We start from the raw sequence: 17,704 nt of genomic DNA on the forward strand, positions 1-17,704 counted from the left end.
TATAAAATCAAACCAAATAGCTCACGAGAAGACAGATCACAAAATCGTTCTCATATCCTTTTCATTATACTGTTATATATTTTTCACTGACTTGAACGTCAGAGTACTTTTTGCAGGTGCTCCTGCAGCCATGTTTCGCATAACCGAAGTTTATTTAAGACGCTGCTCCTTGGACGACGTATAGTTCTGCCCAGAATCGAGCAGTCACCAAAGGAGTCGTATACTTCGGCTCAGCCAGAACGGAACAACACTAAAATTAGTCACTAAGACCAACTACCAATATAAAATAGATGTTGAAATACAAATATATATTGAAAATAAATTAAATCATACATATATTTTATATATTATTATTATTATACACATTAGAAGGAAAAAAAGATCAAGTTTGAAGTAATAGTCTATAGATTATGTTTATATTTGTAGTCATTACTTATTTTACGCACTTTAGAGTTTAGAGTAAAGATGCATATATGTTTTGCTTTGTGGTAACTTAGTTTCAAAGGTTTTGACTGTTGAATAAGTAGAGCTATGCTTCGAGATGGATCATAGTGGGGATTTCAATTAAAGGCTAAAATCCAAAAATTAGAAAGAAAAAAAAAAGTTAAATTTAAAAAACTAGCCAGGTCGCCGAACATAATTAACTCGAAAATGGAAAAATTAAATGAAATTAATTTAGTATAGTATGCAATATGTTATTATGTTGGTTGATAGATAAACTATATAACAATTTTTTATTAGTTGATATAATATATGAAAAAAAAAAAAAACATATAAAGACCAAGCAAAGGGTATAGACCCAGAAATTAGAAAACGAGTTTAAAATAAAGGCATTTTAAGCACCAAAAGCAAAGCTAATTAAAGGGGCTTTTTCTAAATGTGTTGTAATTTGTACACATAACAGTCTTATACTCATGTTTAAGAAGAGTAGTAATCAAGCAAGGTGGTACAAGTTAACTAGTTGGACTTGGGGCGTGTATGTGTGCGTGTTTTTTTTTTGTTGAGACTTGAATCCGGGATTTTTAAGTAAGAATGGAAAAATTATGTCATTTGAACTATAGTTCGTTAGCGTGTGTGTTTATAGTTATATATACATAGATACATAGATATATTCTTAGGACATTAGTTAAGGCTTTTGAGAAGTATTAGGGGTCAGCCGATTTTGTGATTTGTAACCATCAATTAGTTATTATTAGTATTTTTAATGATGTAGGATTATATTTAATAGTGTAAGATTACTCACTTTTCTTTTATTGGTTAAGTGTTGGTTTTATTTTAATAAAAGTACTTACCTCTAGATTTTCTCATATTATATTATTAAAAGAGCAATAATAGATTATTATCAAAATTTATGTCTTTTATTATTAATTAGTTATTAATATTTAAAAATATAGAATAATATATATTATTATATTATTAGACTAAAAAAATTATATTGATGATTAAAAATAATAATTAAAAACAATAAATTCTAATAATTTTTTAACTTTTTTTTTATTAAAAATAATTATTTTTATGACTAATATTTTATATGATCAGTATATTAAAAATTTAAAATGAATCTCTAAATATCGTAACTGTTATCTTTAGAACATTTGGCCTAGCACGAATATAAATTTTTAAATTTTATTACGAATTTAAATAAATGTAAAAGAGATTTATCTTAATATTGAACTATGTAATACTATATTATTAAAAGAGTAATAATAGACTACTATTAAAATTTATTGTCTTTTACTATTAATTAATTATTAATATTTAAAAATATAGAATAAAATATATTATTATATGTATTATTAGACTAAAAAAATTAAATTAATATTTAAAAATAATAATTAAAAATAATAAATTCTAATAATTCTTTAATATTTTTTTGTTAAAAATAATGTTTTTTTATAACTATAATATAAATAATGATTAAAAACATATATCATTTAATAATTATATAAAATATTTTATATTTTCAGTATATTAAAAATTTAAAATGAATCTCTAAATATCGTAACTATTATCTTTTAGAACATTAAACATTTGATATATATTATCCAAGAATGGAAAGGAATCTACGTAAAACATCCACATATATTCGCTGGCCTCGATTGTGTTGAGTTTGAAAATCTGTGCTTAATTTAAGCCCAAGTTAGTTAGTTCATAATAACAAAGCTGTAGTATGAAATCACTTCTTGAAGCATTGTGCTGGCAAGGGCTAAAGGATTAATTTTGATTATTATATAATTATTAAAAAAAAAACTGTAATAATCATTTTGGTTTTTAGATTTTGTACCAATATGGACATGGTACCTATAATCTGGATGATTAGTATTGGATCAATAATTATAGTTATACCATGCAATTTAAATGATTTTGGATTGGTTTGAGTCATCGAATTAGTTTGAGTAAAATCCGATTGAAATTATTTTTTTTTAAATTAGGAATAAGAATAGAGAGATTATGACATTTTAAACTTAACAGTTATTGATTTTGTTTATTAAATTTCATAAAATCAAACTCGATGAGGTAGTAATTCGGTGCAATATATTATTATTCTTTACATTCTTTTTATAAATATTAATTATAATATAAAACACATTCAACTCAACCATGCAATATGATAAGATTTTTGAACTTCTCTTCATAGTGGTAAAGGACTAAAGGTGGCAATTTCCAATTATGTTTTACTCTAAATTGTCAATTGAAAATAGATTAATTGACATTGTTTAGGTGGTTAGAAATCTTGCTCTTTTGGAATTTTGGTTACAAACTTTAATTGTGACATTAAATTAATAAAAAGTTATTGTACAAATAAATAGTCACATTTTTTTATGTTCAAATAATATATATTGCTAAAAAGTTTTGTTAAATAATTTAATAGAATTAAAAATACAAAAACCTTTATGTTAAAAAACGAAAGAATTTTAAAATTTTAATGTATTTTTAATAAATTTATTTATTTAAAAAATTTAATATTTATGTCTTAAATTATAGTTTAATTTTAATATACTGATATACAATATAAAATATTTTACATAATTATATAATTACATCTATTTTTTTAAATAATAATTCATATTATTAATATAAAAAATAATTATTTTTAATAATATAATATTACATAACTAAATATACGTGTAAAATTATTTTATATTTACAATAAATTAAATTCCTTAAAGTAACCTTAACATATTACTATTAGCAAGATAGTTGTGAAAAAGAAAGAAAAGAAAGAAGAAAGAAAAATAAGGCAAAGAAAGAAAGAGAGGACAAAATGGTAAATTGGAGGGTGCCATGAAAGCAGTGTCATTGATTTTCATCCTGCAGAGTAGACCCATTGGGGCAAAGCAAAATTGGAATTCCAGAAAATCCCTATTCCTTAAAAAGGCAAAATTTTCCTCCTTTTTCCCTTTTCAATTTTCCACACCCTGCAATTCCACCTCCTTCAAACTTCAAACTTCAAACCTCAAAATCAAAACCCTCTCTTTCTCTCTCTCTATCTCTCTGTCTGTTATTTTATCCTTTCATCGTCTCTATCACTATCAACACCTCTCTCTGAATTCATTTTTGGGTGGGTGGCGGCGGCTGGCGGCAATTGGCGGGAACAAGCCGTTAATTTTGGATAACGCTTTGAATCGGATTCGGGTGAAAAAGTTGCTTTCGTTAATTGAGCAAGTTGACGGGGTTTATCGGTTTGTCATCGATGGCGAACCCTTCTGGGAACCACCAAGAACAGACTCATGTTTCTTCTTCGCTCAACGGCAACAACAACCCTGAGGCTTCGGCTTCTGCTTCAGCTCTCGCCATGAAGCACAACCCTGGAATCTCTCTCGATTGGACCCCCGAAGAACAGGCCATTCTTGAAGATGGACTCAGCAAGTGAGTACAGTTTCTGTTATGTAGTTTTATTGGGGTTTTGTGTAATTTGGGATATGTGACTTGTTGTGCTTAAATAATGATGTTTTATACTTTTATTTTTTTGTTAATAATGATATTTAATTGAGCTGTTAATTATTCAAGCTTGAATTGCATTTTATACTTAGATTGCACATCAAAATCAATTTGTGAACTTGTGGTAGTGTTTAGTAACTGGCTCTTGAATAGCAAATGGTGTTTGTTTAATTCCGGGGAAAGAGAAGAGAAGAGAAAACAAAAGAAAAATGAATAGTTTTTGAATTGATGAGAATTTTAATGTGTTACTTGTAGGTATGCCTCGGAAACAAATATAGTGCGGTATGCAAAGATAGCCCTTCAACTACAAAGCAAGACCGTCCGAGATGTTGCGCTGCGAGTTAGGTGGATGAATGTAAGATTCATTTGTGCTATGGAATGCTGTACAATTTTATTTCCTCTGGGTTGATCATGTTTCTATCATTACATATGATTGCATGACCATTGAGCCATTTGGATCACATGTCATATGAGGAAGCTGATTCTGATTTTCCTCGTTGTTTATTAGAATATCGGTGCTAGGTGTACAAGTGAATTTAACCAAGTTCCAGCCAAGCGGCGGCCCCAAAAACAAGTGGCAATTCGTTTTTTGTTTTTCTTCTTCGTCTCTTGGTTAGAAACTTGGCTTAGTTTTACTTGTACACGCAGCTTTTCTGTTATTCGAATTAGAAAATTGTCATTGAAGCGTTCGAGGCTTTATGGTTCTACTTCATGGTTGCATGATTTTTTTTTTTTTTGATGGAGATATTTTGTGCTCATGTATAATAGAATCATCAACTATGGATTTGGTTCCTTCATTAAAATTGTGTTAGGAACTTTTATTCCTTTTGCAACCCATCCTTAATAAACTTGGTTACTTCATACTCTTATTGGTAACACGTTTGGTGTGCTTTCTTGCAGAAGAAAGAAAATAGCAAAAGAAGGAAGGATGATCACAATTTGACGAGGAAAAGTAAAGATAAGAAGGTACTACTAACATTTATTTAATATTTCAATATTCTTGCAATCGTTATATTAGTTTTATTGTGGTATGTATATTCTGCCCTGTCCTTGCATTTAAAGGCGCTATTTAGTGTCTACCTGTTCGTTTCTGCATTGGTGTATGCTTGTGCCATGTGGATTGAGGGCTGACCTATTTTTATGTTCTCTTGTTGATTGCTTAGTTGACTTTAAACCCCTTTTCCCTTAGCCTAAGTGGAAAATAAATAAGAATAATCTTCAACCCTTGTACCAAGGTTCTTCATCTTCATCAAGTTTTTAACTTTGAACTGATGATCTTAATTTTTATTTTTTAGTCCTGGTGAAATAATTGATTGGTTTTCCAGAATGCTAAGGTGAACACCAATAAATTTCACTTCATGATGTTATGAGCAATAGTTATCCAACCAAAACTTTGTGACATTCATTCATAGTACATCTTTAGAAAACTGTTGTTCTTCTTGAATAAAAATGCTGCTTAATTTTTACTTTCCTAAACACTATTCCCCAATTTCCAACACTTGGTGTACAAAAAACAAAGCAGAAATTTAACAAATATTAAATCATTTGTAGAATACTGGACAACTGTAGTTTCTTTCTTTATGTCCCTTTTCATTCTCAATGGGAATTTAGATGCTTAGCAAAAATCTATCTTTATTTCCAGGAAAGAGTTTCAGATGCTGGCGCAAAGTCATCTCACTTTCCTGCTCGTTCCAATGTTCCCCCGTATGCTCCTCCTATGATTACAATGGACAATGATGATGGTATCCCTTGTACAGGTCAGGCTCCGTAACTTCTGAGTGGTCTCATTGCTTAGGATGGTGTGGTTTGTGATTACAGGCTTCTTTCCAACATAAGCATTTGTTTCACCTTTGAAGCATCTCATGTACTTTACGTAGTTTTTGAATGTTCAAGCAGCTTTATCTTATTTGAATTGGTCTTTTGGCAGCAATCGGAGGTCCCACTGGCGAGCTATTGGAACAAAATGCACAGGCATTGAATCAGATCTCTGCTAATCTTTCTTCTTTTATGGTGGGTTAATAACAGTTTTGACCGATTTTAATTTATGAAAATGACCACATGAACAAAAACAGGATTTGCATATTTTCTCTTTCATGTTATTGTTTTTTTCCATATACTGTTCTAATTTATTCAACAATCTAGTATCATGAATCTTTTAAGAGTTTGTAAAACAGCGGAAATGACTATAGTTGGGATATCTTGTTATTACGAAACTAGGGTTCTCATCTATCGGTGTCCTTTCCATTCTTAGGCCATTCTTTGCAGCTGACTTCGAATTTCCTTTTCTTTCCGATTTTCTTTTCAGATACAAGATAATATCAATCTTTTCTGCCAAACCAGAGACAACATCCTTAAAATCATGAATGAGTAAGTCATACTGTTTAATATATCTTGAAATTATATTATTTAATATTTTCTTTAAGTTTAATTTGACTCGAGTATAAATACTTGCTTTCTTCTTCTCTATTTTCATGGCAGGTTGAACGATTCGCCAGAAGTGATGAAGCAAATGCCGCCTCTTCCTGTGAAGGTGAACGACGATCTAGCGAATTCCATACTTCCAAGAACTACTCTCCCAACACAATCATGATGCTACTTTATCATCCCTTTTTTCCATATTTCTGCCTTCAGTGGAACTCAATTCATATTCTGCCTCTGATCGGGATAATAACTGCCAATCACTGAATCAAGTTGACTCAAGATTTACCAGTTGGAGGAAAAAAGAGAAAAGAAAAAGGAGAGATATAATGAAATAATTGTTGATAATTAAGTTGTACTAGTCTTCAATTTTTTTTTGTTAATTCTGTTTTGCAAATGTTGGCTGTTTTTCTCTTGTTCTTATTGGCTCTAACCTTAGTTGGAACTATAGGAATTATTAGTGTTTTTGTTATTAATTGAGTTCAATTAAATTTAGTAGATGATTGATCAATAAGTAGTGCTATAATTCCATTTATCGTCCATGGTATTTTGTTTGCAGATCTTAATGTTGTTCATATTGTTTTAAATTATAGATGTATTTACCTTGTATGTTTCCTTCAAGTGTAATTGGATTGCATTCTCCCCTCCCCCTGCAAATCCCATATTTCCAATTTTCATTTGAACTGATAATAAAGATATAATTTTTTGACCTGATTAAAGATTAGACAAGGGTAAGCATTGGACAGGGTAAGATTCAGTTTAAAGTTTAAACTTCATTTTAAACAGAGTAAAGTATCGTTTTTGTTCCCAACGTTTGGAGGTAAGTCTCAAAGTTATCCCTAACGTTTGAATCGTCCTATTTAAGTTCTTAAGGTTTTAAAATTGACTCAATGTTGTCCTGCCGTATTAACGGAATTGACGGCGACGACGGGACAAAATTGAGACGATTTTAAAACGTTAGGGACTTAAATAGGATAAACAAGTTCGGGACAAAAACGATATATAGAAATAACTTTTAATTTTATCCTTTAATAAAATCAATTTTTTACTGTATATAGTTATTCAATTATTTTTTAATCACATCTAAGTAAATTACACTTAATCACATTAATTTTATTCTAAATAAATTTTTTTTTTATAATTTTAGTCTTACAAATGTTTACTCATCATAAAATATTTGTAGAATAACTAGTACATAAACTTATGGAAAAAAATGATACATATACAATAAAATAATGTGATTCTAATCATTTTATAAACATTTCATGATGAGTAAAAATCTTTTAAGAGTAAAATTATAAAAAAAAAAATTATTTAGAATCAAAGTAATGTGATTAAGTATAATTTACTTAAATATGATTAAAAAATAATTGAATAACTATGTACCGTAAAAGATTGATATTGGTGAAGGTTAAAATTAAAATTTTTTTTATATATTATTTTTGTCCCCAATGTTTTCGTTCTATTTAAGTCCTTAACGTTTCAAAATCGTCTCAATTTTATCTCGTCGTCAATTCCGTTAACAGATTTCTAACGGCAGGACAATATTGTTTCAATTTTAAAACGTTAAGAACTTAAATAGGACGATTCAAATGTTAAGGATAATTTTGAGACTTATCCCAAATGTTGGGACAAAAACAATACTTTACTTTTAAACATATTTGCAGGTTTAAACCCATTAACCCAAATTCTATGTGGATCATAAATCCCTCATTAATCTGAACTCAATCACAATATTTAATCGTTGTGCGAAAAATAAATATTATTTATGATTTATTAGCAAATTGAATTATTAGTTTAGTAATACTAAAAATACTTCTGTAAAAGAAAGGAATTTGACTTCAAATTTTTATTTGTTCAACATGTGTATATATATTTTTATGAACATATACAATAATATTATTATTAAGAGTGGGGCCAAATATAAGAATTAGGTTTTAGGTTACTTAGCCAAGAAGTTATGGTATTATGTCATTAAGACATTAACTATTTCTGTAAAACAATTAATAATAATAATGATAAAATAATTTTTAGTTATAGTGAACTATATAATTGTTTTTATATGCTGGGTAACGTTAAATTTCATTGTTTTCCCAAGTGAAATATGATTTGTTCCATTATTTTTCTTTGTCTTGACAAAGAAGTTTGCCACAAATATTGAGTTGATGGTTGATATTACCCCACTAAGCATTTTCATTATGATTATTACTAGTTAATTGTGATTGGAATTTAGTCTTCATTTCAGGAGTACGTGTAGTACACACCATATTTGTGGTGCTTGTAAAAAGTTTTAATTCTAAGTTCTAACTAGTTGACTTTTTCAACGGCTCTTCTTGCACTTTCAATTGAACATTAAACTTCAAATATGTTGGAACCTTCCTTGTAATGCTTTTGATGGAGTCTATTTTGCATTTACTTTCGGTTAATGAAAGATGAAGTTTAATTGGAAGCAATGGCGTGGTCTCACGTAGCAACATGCAATGGAATTTATGGCTTTCGGCAAAGTTATCATTTAATAAATATCAAAACGTTTAAAGTAAGATATTCCAATAACTATATAATTCTTGGTGTTTAAGTAGAACAAAATATAAATTGATAAAGCACACGGTTGGAATCACTTTTATTATCTTCTTGAAAAATAACCTTCCTTGCATGGTCAAAATTCGTGTGCTAGGTTATAAAAGTGCAATCTTATAACAAGTCTTTTATCTATTTCAAAATAATACATTTAAAAAAAAAAAAGTTACAATTGATCTTTGATAGTTGATTAAAAAAAACTACATGAGTGAACAAAATCACTTTTAATGATATTTATTTAATCCGATGATACCGACATCATTATATTATCTTACAGATAATATTTTTGCGTTAAAAATATCGAAATAAAGTGTTATGACACTAGTATGTATACGGCTAAAAAATTTTGATATGGAAGCAAAACGAGTGATATACTTTAATATGGTAATTTTTGGTGTTCTTTTAAAGAGAAAAACCCAAATCAGCCCCTGACAATTACCTCGAAAGACAACGAGGCCCCTGACAAAAAAAAACCTCAACCCGGCCCCTGACAAAAAAAACCCAACCCGGCCCCTGACAATTACCTCGAAAGGACAACGAGGCCCCTGTGCCAAAAAAAATATTTTGGCACAGGGGCTAATCAGTCCCCAAAAAAATTATCAGGGGCCGGATTGGGTGTTTTTTTTTTCTTGGGGGCCTCGTTGTCCTTTCGAGATAATTGTCAGGGGCCGGATGGGGTATTCACTCTTTTTTAAATTGTGGGAGTACACAAATCGGACCCTTCGATTTGTGTCTACAAAGCTGAAAAAAATTCAGAGTACACAAATCAGAGAGTCCGATTTATGTTAAAAATTGAAAAAACTCGGAGTACACAAATCGGACCATGCGAGTTGTTTGATTTTAAAATTTTCCTTAAGAAATCGCATGGTCCCACTTGTGGTTGGGCAAATATGAATTTTGGAAGCTAGAAAACGGACCATCCGTTTACTGATGGAGAACTCGCATGGTCCGAGTTCTATTCCATTGACATCACATAGTTTTCGAGTTCTATTCCACTGACACCACATAGCTGTAAAGCACCTGTATTTCCCATATCCGAATCCAACACCACTTTTGCTTCCATATTCAAATTAAAAAGTGTATGTATACCTCTATCTTCTCGTAATATTTTAAGAAAGTATTTTTTAAAAAATATATGAAAATTAAATTATCCTAATAAATTTAATTTATATCTTTTTTTTATTGTGTATCTACCTTAATTAATATAATTTTTAAATAAAATATTTACATCTTATGTATTATCGAATTAATTAGTCAAATATCCATTAAAAAATAAAATCTACAAATAATATTATTATATTATATTATATTTTTCGAGTGCAAAAAAGATTGACACAACGCGTTTTGGTTCCAGTATGCATATATCTCTCTTCTCTCGGAATATTTTAAAAAACAACTATATTATGCGTATGCTAAAATCAATCACTAATATAAAATATATGTTAAAATACAAAATATGCATTGAAAATAAGTTAAACACCACATATATTTATACATTTTAGTGGTTGATTTTGATATAAAAATAGTATTTTTGTTTAAGAAATTATATTCTTTGAAATTATATAAATATTGATATTTAATTTCTAAAATTCTATTAATTGTAAATCATTGTTTGAATTAGTTAGTCAAATATCTATTAAAAAATAAAATCTACAAATAATATCATTTTAGAATAATAAAATATGAATAATGATTAAAAAACTTAATTTATTTTTTTAATTATCTTTCTAATACTTAAATGAATAAAAATTTAAATATATTTAATTTTTTTTAAACATTAAAAAGATAAAAAATATAAATTTTTATCTCTTTAAAAAATAAAAAAATAATTAAAAAGATAAGTTAAAACTTCTAATAATTTTTATATAAATTAATAAAAAGTAAAAAAAATACTAATACAAACATGAATTAAATAGACATTTAATATGTTCCAAACCGATTCGTACGTACTAGTCAAATTGGCAATCACTGTTGCCTGTTGGTCCAAGTTGACAAAATACTCATGCCACGTCAGCATAGGTGTTTGATCCATGACCATATGTACTATTAATTAGACCCAAAAATGAGTAATTGTTCATTGAACCTTATTAAAGGATAACTAATTTAATAATATGTATATCATTTTGGGATTTATTTGTCTGCCTTTTTTAGTTTTCTACTTTATAGAACCTGGCTGCTGCAACTTGCTTGATATATTAGATAGATACCCTTCCACTTTTGCGGCAGAAAATGGCTGCTATTTGCAATTCATGGAATGAACTAATTCGATTTCCTCGTGCATAAATAACCCATACCATATAATATAGTATTAATATTATCATATAACAGATTGATTTAATTATGTTGCTGATCTTTATAGTTTTATCTAATTTTTAATTAAGTTTTTATATATATTTTTTAATTAAATTTTTATATTATATCAGATTTTGCAATTAAATTTTTACTATGACAAAAATATTAGAATTAACCGGATATTCTATTAAATTATACAAAATATTCAGTTAAGTATTAGATATATTCGTTCTGTTTAACAAAATATTCTATTAATTTTAATATTTTTGTCATGGTAAGGATTTAATTATAATATTTGATATGATATAGGGATTCAATTAAAATATATATATATATATATATATATATATATATCTAATTAAAAATTTAAAAAAACTATAAAGACTGATAGAATAATTAAATCTAACAGATTTCACACCTACTGCTAGATTATATGCTTATTACACAAAAAAAAAGGGGGTGAAAAATCATTATATATTTGTGCAATTCTATTTAGGTAATGCATAGAAATTAACTTACATATATAATATGAATTCAACTAGAAAATCAACTATTTTTCAACTAATATCAATCAACTTTTTTAAAATTATTCTTTTACTCTAAATTCTAATTCCTAAATATTAAATTTAAAAAATAAATTCTAAATTCTAAATCCTAACTCTAAATTCTAAAGTTTAAAAAAAAATGAGGATTTAAAAAAAATATCTACCCACATATTAATTCCACTAGCTAGTTTGTTTCCTTGACGAGAAAGTCAAGCCCTTTGTCATCATTTGACTTTAAGAGGGGAAAAAATGAAGAAAATTTATGGTTTTGTTTGTGAATTATACCAGATGCACCACCTTCAAAAAAGTAGGACCTTATACACATAGGATTTTTTAAATTAAAAATGACATTTTTTTGACTTCTTTGTAGTTGTTATGTATCAGATCAGAAGTGGTTTAGGTTGAAAATTTGGACACTGAGAAATGAGAACATAACCCTCTGACTAGAGTGTTTGACACGGTTTTGTATATTATTTTATTATCACTAATATTATTTCATTGACACACTGTTTTTGGATTCTTATTTTTTCAGTAAAGTTACTATACAAGTTTTGAAACCTTACCTATCACTTTAGGTAGCAATTTTTTTCTTCTTCTTAATCACCAATTAAAGTTTAAAGCAGTAAAATTCAATTTTGCTGACAAGGGGTTGACTATAAATTAAAAAAGTTGTGCCAAAACTATGCAAAATCTAATCTTGGTTAATATTTAATTAACCAACTAACCCATCAAGGTCTTTTAGTTGATAAGAAATGACGATTTAGAGCATCAGAAAAATCTTAAAAGTGTTCTAGTTGAGGTTGGATTTGGATTCTTGTACTTTTTATTAAACAATTTGGCACTTGAATAGTAGTCTTGATGAGTTTCCAGGTGTTTTCATATGTTATATATACATATATGTAGATATATATATACACACTTTTTAAGCACCCTATTGATTTTTGAAAGATCAGAGTGTGAAAGGTTTCTATAACACTATTACTTATTAGTTTTGGAGAATATTGAGAAGGGAAAAAAGCTACATGGGTGTTTTCACATCACATGCAAACTCTGCAGATTAAAGAGGGTTTTTGAGTGTCTTATGGTTCATTTAAGCCACAAGCCAAGTTTTTTCTCCAAAGAGAAAATTTTAGGCAGAGATTCTTGCAGGTTTTTGGGAACAGTTTAATAATTTTCCAGTAACTTTCGGTTTTCTCTCTCTCAGTTTCTTTCTGAGGTAAGTTACTTTGAAAAAGACTACATTCATGCACTAAACAACAGTCACAAATGTTCTTTCCTTGTAACCAACTTATTCTATGTAAAAAGGAAAGCCTTCAAATGTTTTTTTTTTCTTTTTCCTAAGCCATTACTCCTTCTACCTAATGGTTCTGACATGATTGTATAGACATATCAAATTATCTAACGGATATGAAAACAATGATTGGCAGATTATTCTTAAAAGAGATGGTTGTAGCCAATGCAATCAAAGGCCTAGTTTCTGTTTTAGTGATTATGGTGTTGATTTTACCACAAATTGCTGCTCAAGTTCTTCCACCAGCTGATTCTCCATCAGGTAATATATGGTTTCTTTCAGATTTTCTTTTATACCTTTGTGTTTATTCACATTGAAAGCTGTATTACTTGAAGGACTAATAATAATTAATGTTGCATATTCTCCATGTCTTTCAAAATTGTCTAAAAATGAGGAACATTATGTCTATATTTGTTGCAGATAATGCACCAGAACAGATTTGGCAGCTTGATAATACTGTTAGAGTGGATCCTTTAGATAATTTAAGAAAGTACAAAGGAGGATTTGACATCACCAACAAGCACTATTGGAGTGTATAAATCTTTCTCAACTCTAAGTTTCATAGACCAATGATATATATGAAATATTGTTAACACTTCCTTAATGTTTTGTAGTCAGTGATCTTCACAGGAGTTTATGGATATGCAATTGGGATCCTCTTCCTTTTTTGTGGAACATTATATGGAGGTTGTTTGTTAGTAACAACCAAGTTCTATGGCAAAAGTGAGAAACCAAAAAGGGTGAAGAATGTGTTTCCTTACAAGAGTTTTGATGTTTCAATTATCCCTTTGGCTATATTGCTCACCATATTAGCCATGTAAGTTATTCATTTCGTCCTCGGACATCGAGCCAACTCACTCTCCTTGACAAATTCCATGGCTTTCCACAATTCATGTATGCATGGATGTTTGATTTTGTAGAGTTGCAACTGGGCTTGTTCTTGCTGGGAGTGCAAGATTCCATTCTGAAGCAGAAAGTTCAGTTGGAATTATAATAAAGACAGCAAATGAGGCATCAGAGACAATAAACAACACAGCAGGAGCATTAAAAGACATGGAAAGTAACTTGATGGAAGACAATGTCAATAATGCTGTGGTTTCTGTGAGACTTGACTCAACAACTGAGAGGCTTGATGATGCATCTGCAAATATTGAAAAGGAAGCTAGCAAGAATAGGCGCCTTATCAACAAGGGCTTGAAACTTGTGTAAGAATTCATTCCTCTCTGTCTCTTATGAATAATGCAGTACATTGCAATAATAGTGGAATGCTTCTAATTGCAGATTTGTGATTACCATTGTGATTATGAGCTTCAACTTGGTTGCAGTGACAGTTTTGTCAGGTATGTCCCACTTGGTTTATAATTAGTTCTCCTATACAAGTTTTTGAATTGTGTGGGATGAATTCATCATTTTCAAATCCTAAGAGACTACTTTGTAGCTCTTGCTTCAAGCAATTTTTGTATATGACACATGATTCTCATAAATGTTTGGATTTTTATGTGAACAGTTTCCGGAGTACTGAGGTTGCGACGAGCACTTTACTTGTAAGCAAGCTGAACTGCATTTTCTTGGAAGCTTAGATGCTATTTATCTGTCAAAAATCTAAATTTTGTGTTACCCTTTTGTTCTTCACAGGTTAATCACACTTTGCTGGTTGATGACAGTGATATGCTGGATATTCTTTGGGATCTATTTCTTCTTAGAAAAGTAAACTCCAATTCCAATCTGCATTACTCATTCTCAATAGTTCTCAACCTTAACTAACTAAAAAAAGTTCCACCATATTGCAGATTTTCTGGTGATGCTTGCACAGCACTTGACAACTTTCAAGAAAATCCATACAATAACAGCTTAAGTTCCATACTTCCTTGTGATGAATTGCTCTCAGCAAAATCAGTCCTGTCTGGTGTTAGTGCTGGAATCTATAACCTTGTAAATAAGGTATAATTTGCATCAATCAAATGTTGATTCAACACTAATAGTAATCCCTATGTAACTATTTTAGTATTGGTGTCACATGTTATGGTAATTGTGCAGGTGAATGAAAACATATCAGGCATGCAGGCAACATCATATCCAAATCTTGTTCATGTTTGCAACCCTTTCTCGGCGCCGCCGGAGTATCTATACCAGCCACAGAACTGCCCTGCCAACACCATAAGAATAGGAGACATTGCAAAGGTACTAAAGCCTTTTACATGTTCTGATGGAACATGTGACAGTGAAAGTGGAAGCAGTTTCATAATAAGTGGAAGTGAATATGTGAGAGTTGAAGCATTCACAAGTTCAATTCAGGACTTACTAAATGTATATCCAAGCATGGAGAACTTGTTGGAATGCCAGCTTGTGAAGGATGCATTCTCTGAAATTCTTGTCAAACACTGCAATCCATTGAAGAGATATGCAAAGATGGTGTGGTCTGGAATGGTTCTTGTTGCTGTGATCATGCTGGTTTTGGTTCTACTGTGGACTCTAAAGGCTCATGTTTCATATGGTTCTGTTGAGCCACAATGTGCAACACAACCCAGTAACTTGGAATTAGGCTCCACTAAAGTTGTTAATAACAACTATAACAACAAAGTCGTATCCCACTAGAAAGAGTCGACTACATGGATTAAACGACTACAGTAAGACAATTTATACTTAGATTAGAAACAGAGAAAAGATATCAGAAAGCAAAATGTGCAAACAACTTCCAAATTGTACATACACTGATACACACAGTCTTTTTAGTCCTCAAAGGTGTTTAGAATTTAGTTACCTTGGTGATATGAATTTTAGGTTACACTAAATTGTGACATATTTTTTGTAAAAATTTCATTTAGAATATATGATATAAATAAAAAAGAGGGAACCAACCCCATACTATATATACCTCAACACCATACAGATGTACCAAACTCATCAAATAATACTAGTTCAAGATTATTATAATCTCCTTTGCTTCAAGAAGTTGCACTTTTTTCTATTAGTCTCAACGAAATTCAAATCAAATACTTTAATTTTTAACAAATTTTTATTATTTTCCAAGCTTAGAGAATTACTTCACATATTAGTTCTTTTTAACACACATATGCACATGAGTTTACTGTATAATTTACATGGAAAAGTATATGGAACCAAGAGATGATAAGCCAAAAAGTAAACAACTTAATTAATTTATAATTATCTTAATTAATTTTATTTATTTTTAATTTATAATATTTGATATTAATTGCTTCTCACCCCCAAATTAAAATTTTGAATGATACGTTGGAGAATTAGTTACGGGGATCACGGAACTCTGCTTCCAACAATCCCGATTCTTCACCATCTCTTCCAAGCGGCTGTATCCCGAATCAAGCTCTCTATCCCAAGCGGCGCCCAGCTCTTCCATTCAACCATCCAAGCACCGACCCCTTCTTGGATTCCGTCGGTCCGTGCCACCACATGTTGGGTTGCGGTTGACCATCGTTATTCTTCTTCCCGATTGCCTCCACTAGTCCGTGCCACCATTATCCAGAAGTCGCAATTGAAGGTGACAACGCCGATCGCGGATCAAGTGTTGTTCCCGATTGTATAACTAGGGAGTTGACCAACAAAAACCAAGTGCCGATCCCACCGAAGGCAACCTCAATCAGGATAACGCTCCCAATGAAACACCTGTCTCTAGAGTTCCCGATGCAGGAACACTCTCCGTTGTGTTAGTGCAACATGAAGAATGGGAGTTCGATGGGCAAGTCTCTTAGGCAAAACTATTTCATTTTGTGGTCTATTTTGCTTGTTAGTGAATTAGGGATTGTATCCGTATACAACTGCCTTTTCTCTAACATCGGTTGAGTTTCTTGCAGTAATCCCAATTTCCTGTCGAACCGAGACCCCGAGAGTGAACGAATATGGTAATACTTTGAGCAACTGCAGAACACGAGGCCACTGCAAACCGTGATGCCAGCCACTCCGTCTTGCATGACTCCTAGCCCACCAAGCAAGAAGATTTCACCGGGCATGACTCGGACGGAACAGCAGTCTACCCAATGTACTCCTATAAAGGTGCATCCACTGCTGAAAGGGCGAAAGCTGGACATAGGAGTACATTGGGTAGACTGCTGTTCCGTCCGAGTCATGCCTGGTGAAATCTTCTTGCTTGGTGGGCTAGGAGTCATGCAAGACGGAGTGGCTGACATCACGGTCTGCAGTGGCCTCGTGTTCTGCAGTTGCTCAAAGTATTGCCATATTCGTTCACTCTCGGGGTCTCGGTTCGACAGGAAATTGGGATTACTGCAAGAAACTCAACCGATGTTAGAGAAAAGGCAGTTGTATACGGATATAATCCCTAATTCACTAACAAGCAAAATAGACCACAAAATGAAATAGTTTTGCCTAAGAGACTTGCCCGTCGAACTCCCATTCTTCATGTTGCACTAACGCAACGGAGAGTGCTCCTGCATCGGGAACTCTAGAGACAGGTGTTTCATTGGGAACGTTATCCTGATTGAGGTTGCCTTCGGTGAATCGGCACTTGGTTTTTGTTGGTCAACTCCCTGGTTATACAGTCGACAAATTCTCTTAGCAAGAGGCTCATTCTCCTCATCATCATCTGTGCTAATTGGGAGATATTTTTCTTCAGATTGTTTTGGGCTGGACCTACGTGATCGGTCCT

The 17,704-nt window shown here is 30.9% G+C and overlaps 2 protein-coding genes across 2 annotated transcripts; both read left to right on the top strand.

Moving 5' to 3' along the window:
* The first annotated feature begins 3,207 nt into the window (after positions 1–3,207).
* LOC112771849 (uncharacterized) lies at positions 3,208–6,981 on the top strand. Its single transcript, XM_025816668.2, has 7 exons — positions 3,208–3,870; positions 4,198–4,297; positions 4,843–4,908; positions 5,585–5,699; positions 5,870–5,952; positions 6,248–6,309; positions 6,421–6,981. Exons 1-7 carry the CDS (start codon positions 3,695–3,697, stop codon positions 6,530–6,532), a joined length of 714 nt encoding a protein of 237 aa, XP_025672453.1. The 5' UTR covers positions 3,208–3,694; the 3' UTR covers positions 6,533–6,981.
* Positions 6,982–12,582: 5,601 nt separating this feature from the next.
* LOC112772601 (uncharacterized) lies at positions 12,583–16,017 on the top strand. The gene is made up of 10 exons (XM_025817567.3): positions 12,583–12,990; positions 13,202–13,326; positions 13,486–13,598; positions 13,680–13,882; positions 13,986–14,270; positions 14,347–14,405; positions 14,573–14,609; positions 14,701–14,772; positions 14,856–15,006; positions 15,103–16,017. The coding sequence occupies exons 2-10, from the start codon at positions 13,218–13,220 to the stop codon at positions 15,658–15,660; spliced, it is 1,587 nt and encodes a 528-aa protein (XP_025673352.1). The 5' UTR covers positions 12,583–12,990; positions 13,202–13,217; the 3' UTR covers positions 15,661–16,017.
* The last annotated feature ends 1,687 nt before the right edge of the window (positions 16,018–17,704 follow it).

This window comes from Arachis hypogaea, chromosome 18 (assembly GCF_003086295.3).
Source record: "Arachis hypogaea cultivar Tifrunner chromosome 18, arahy.Tifrunner.gnm2.J5K5, whole genome shotgun sequence".
NCBI classification, from domain to species: domain Eukaryota; kingdom Viridiplantae; phylum Streptophyta; class Magnoliopsida; order Fabales; family Fabaceae; genus Arachis; species Arachis hypogaea.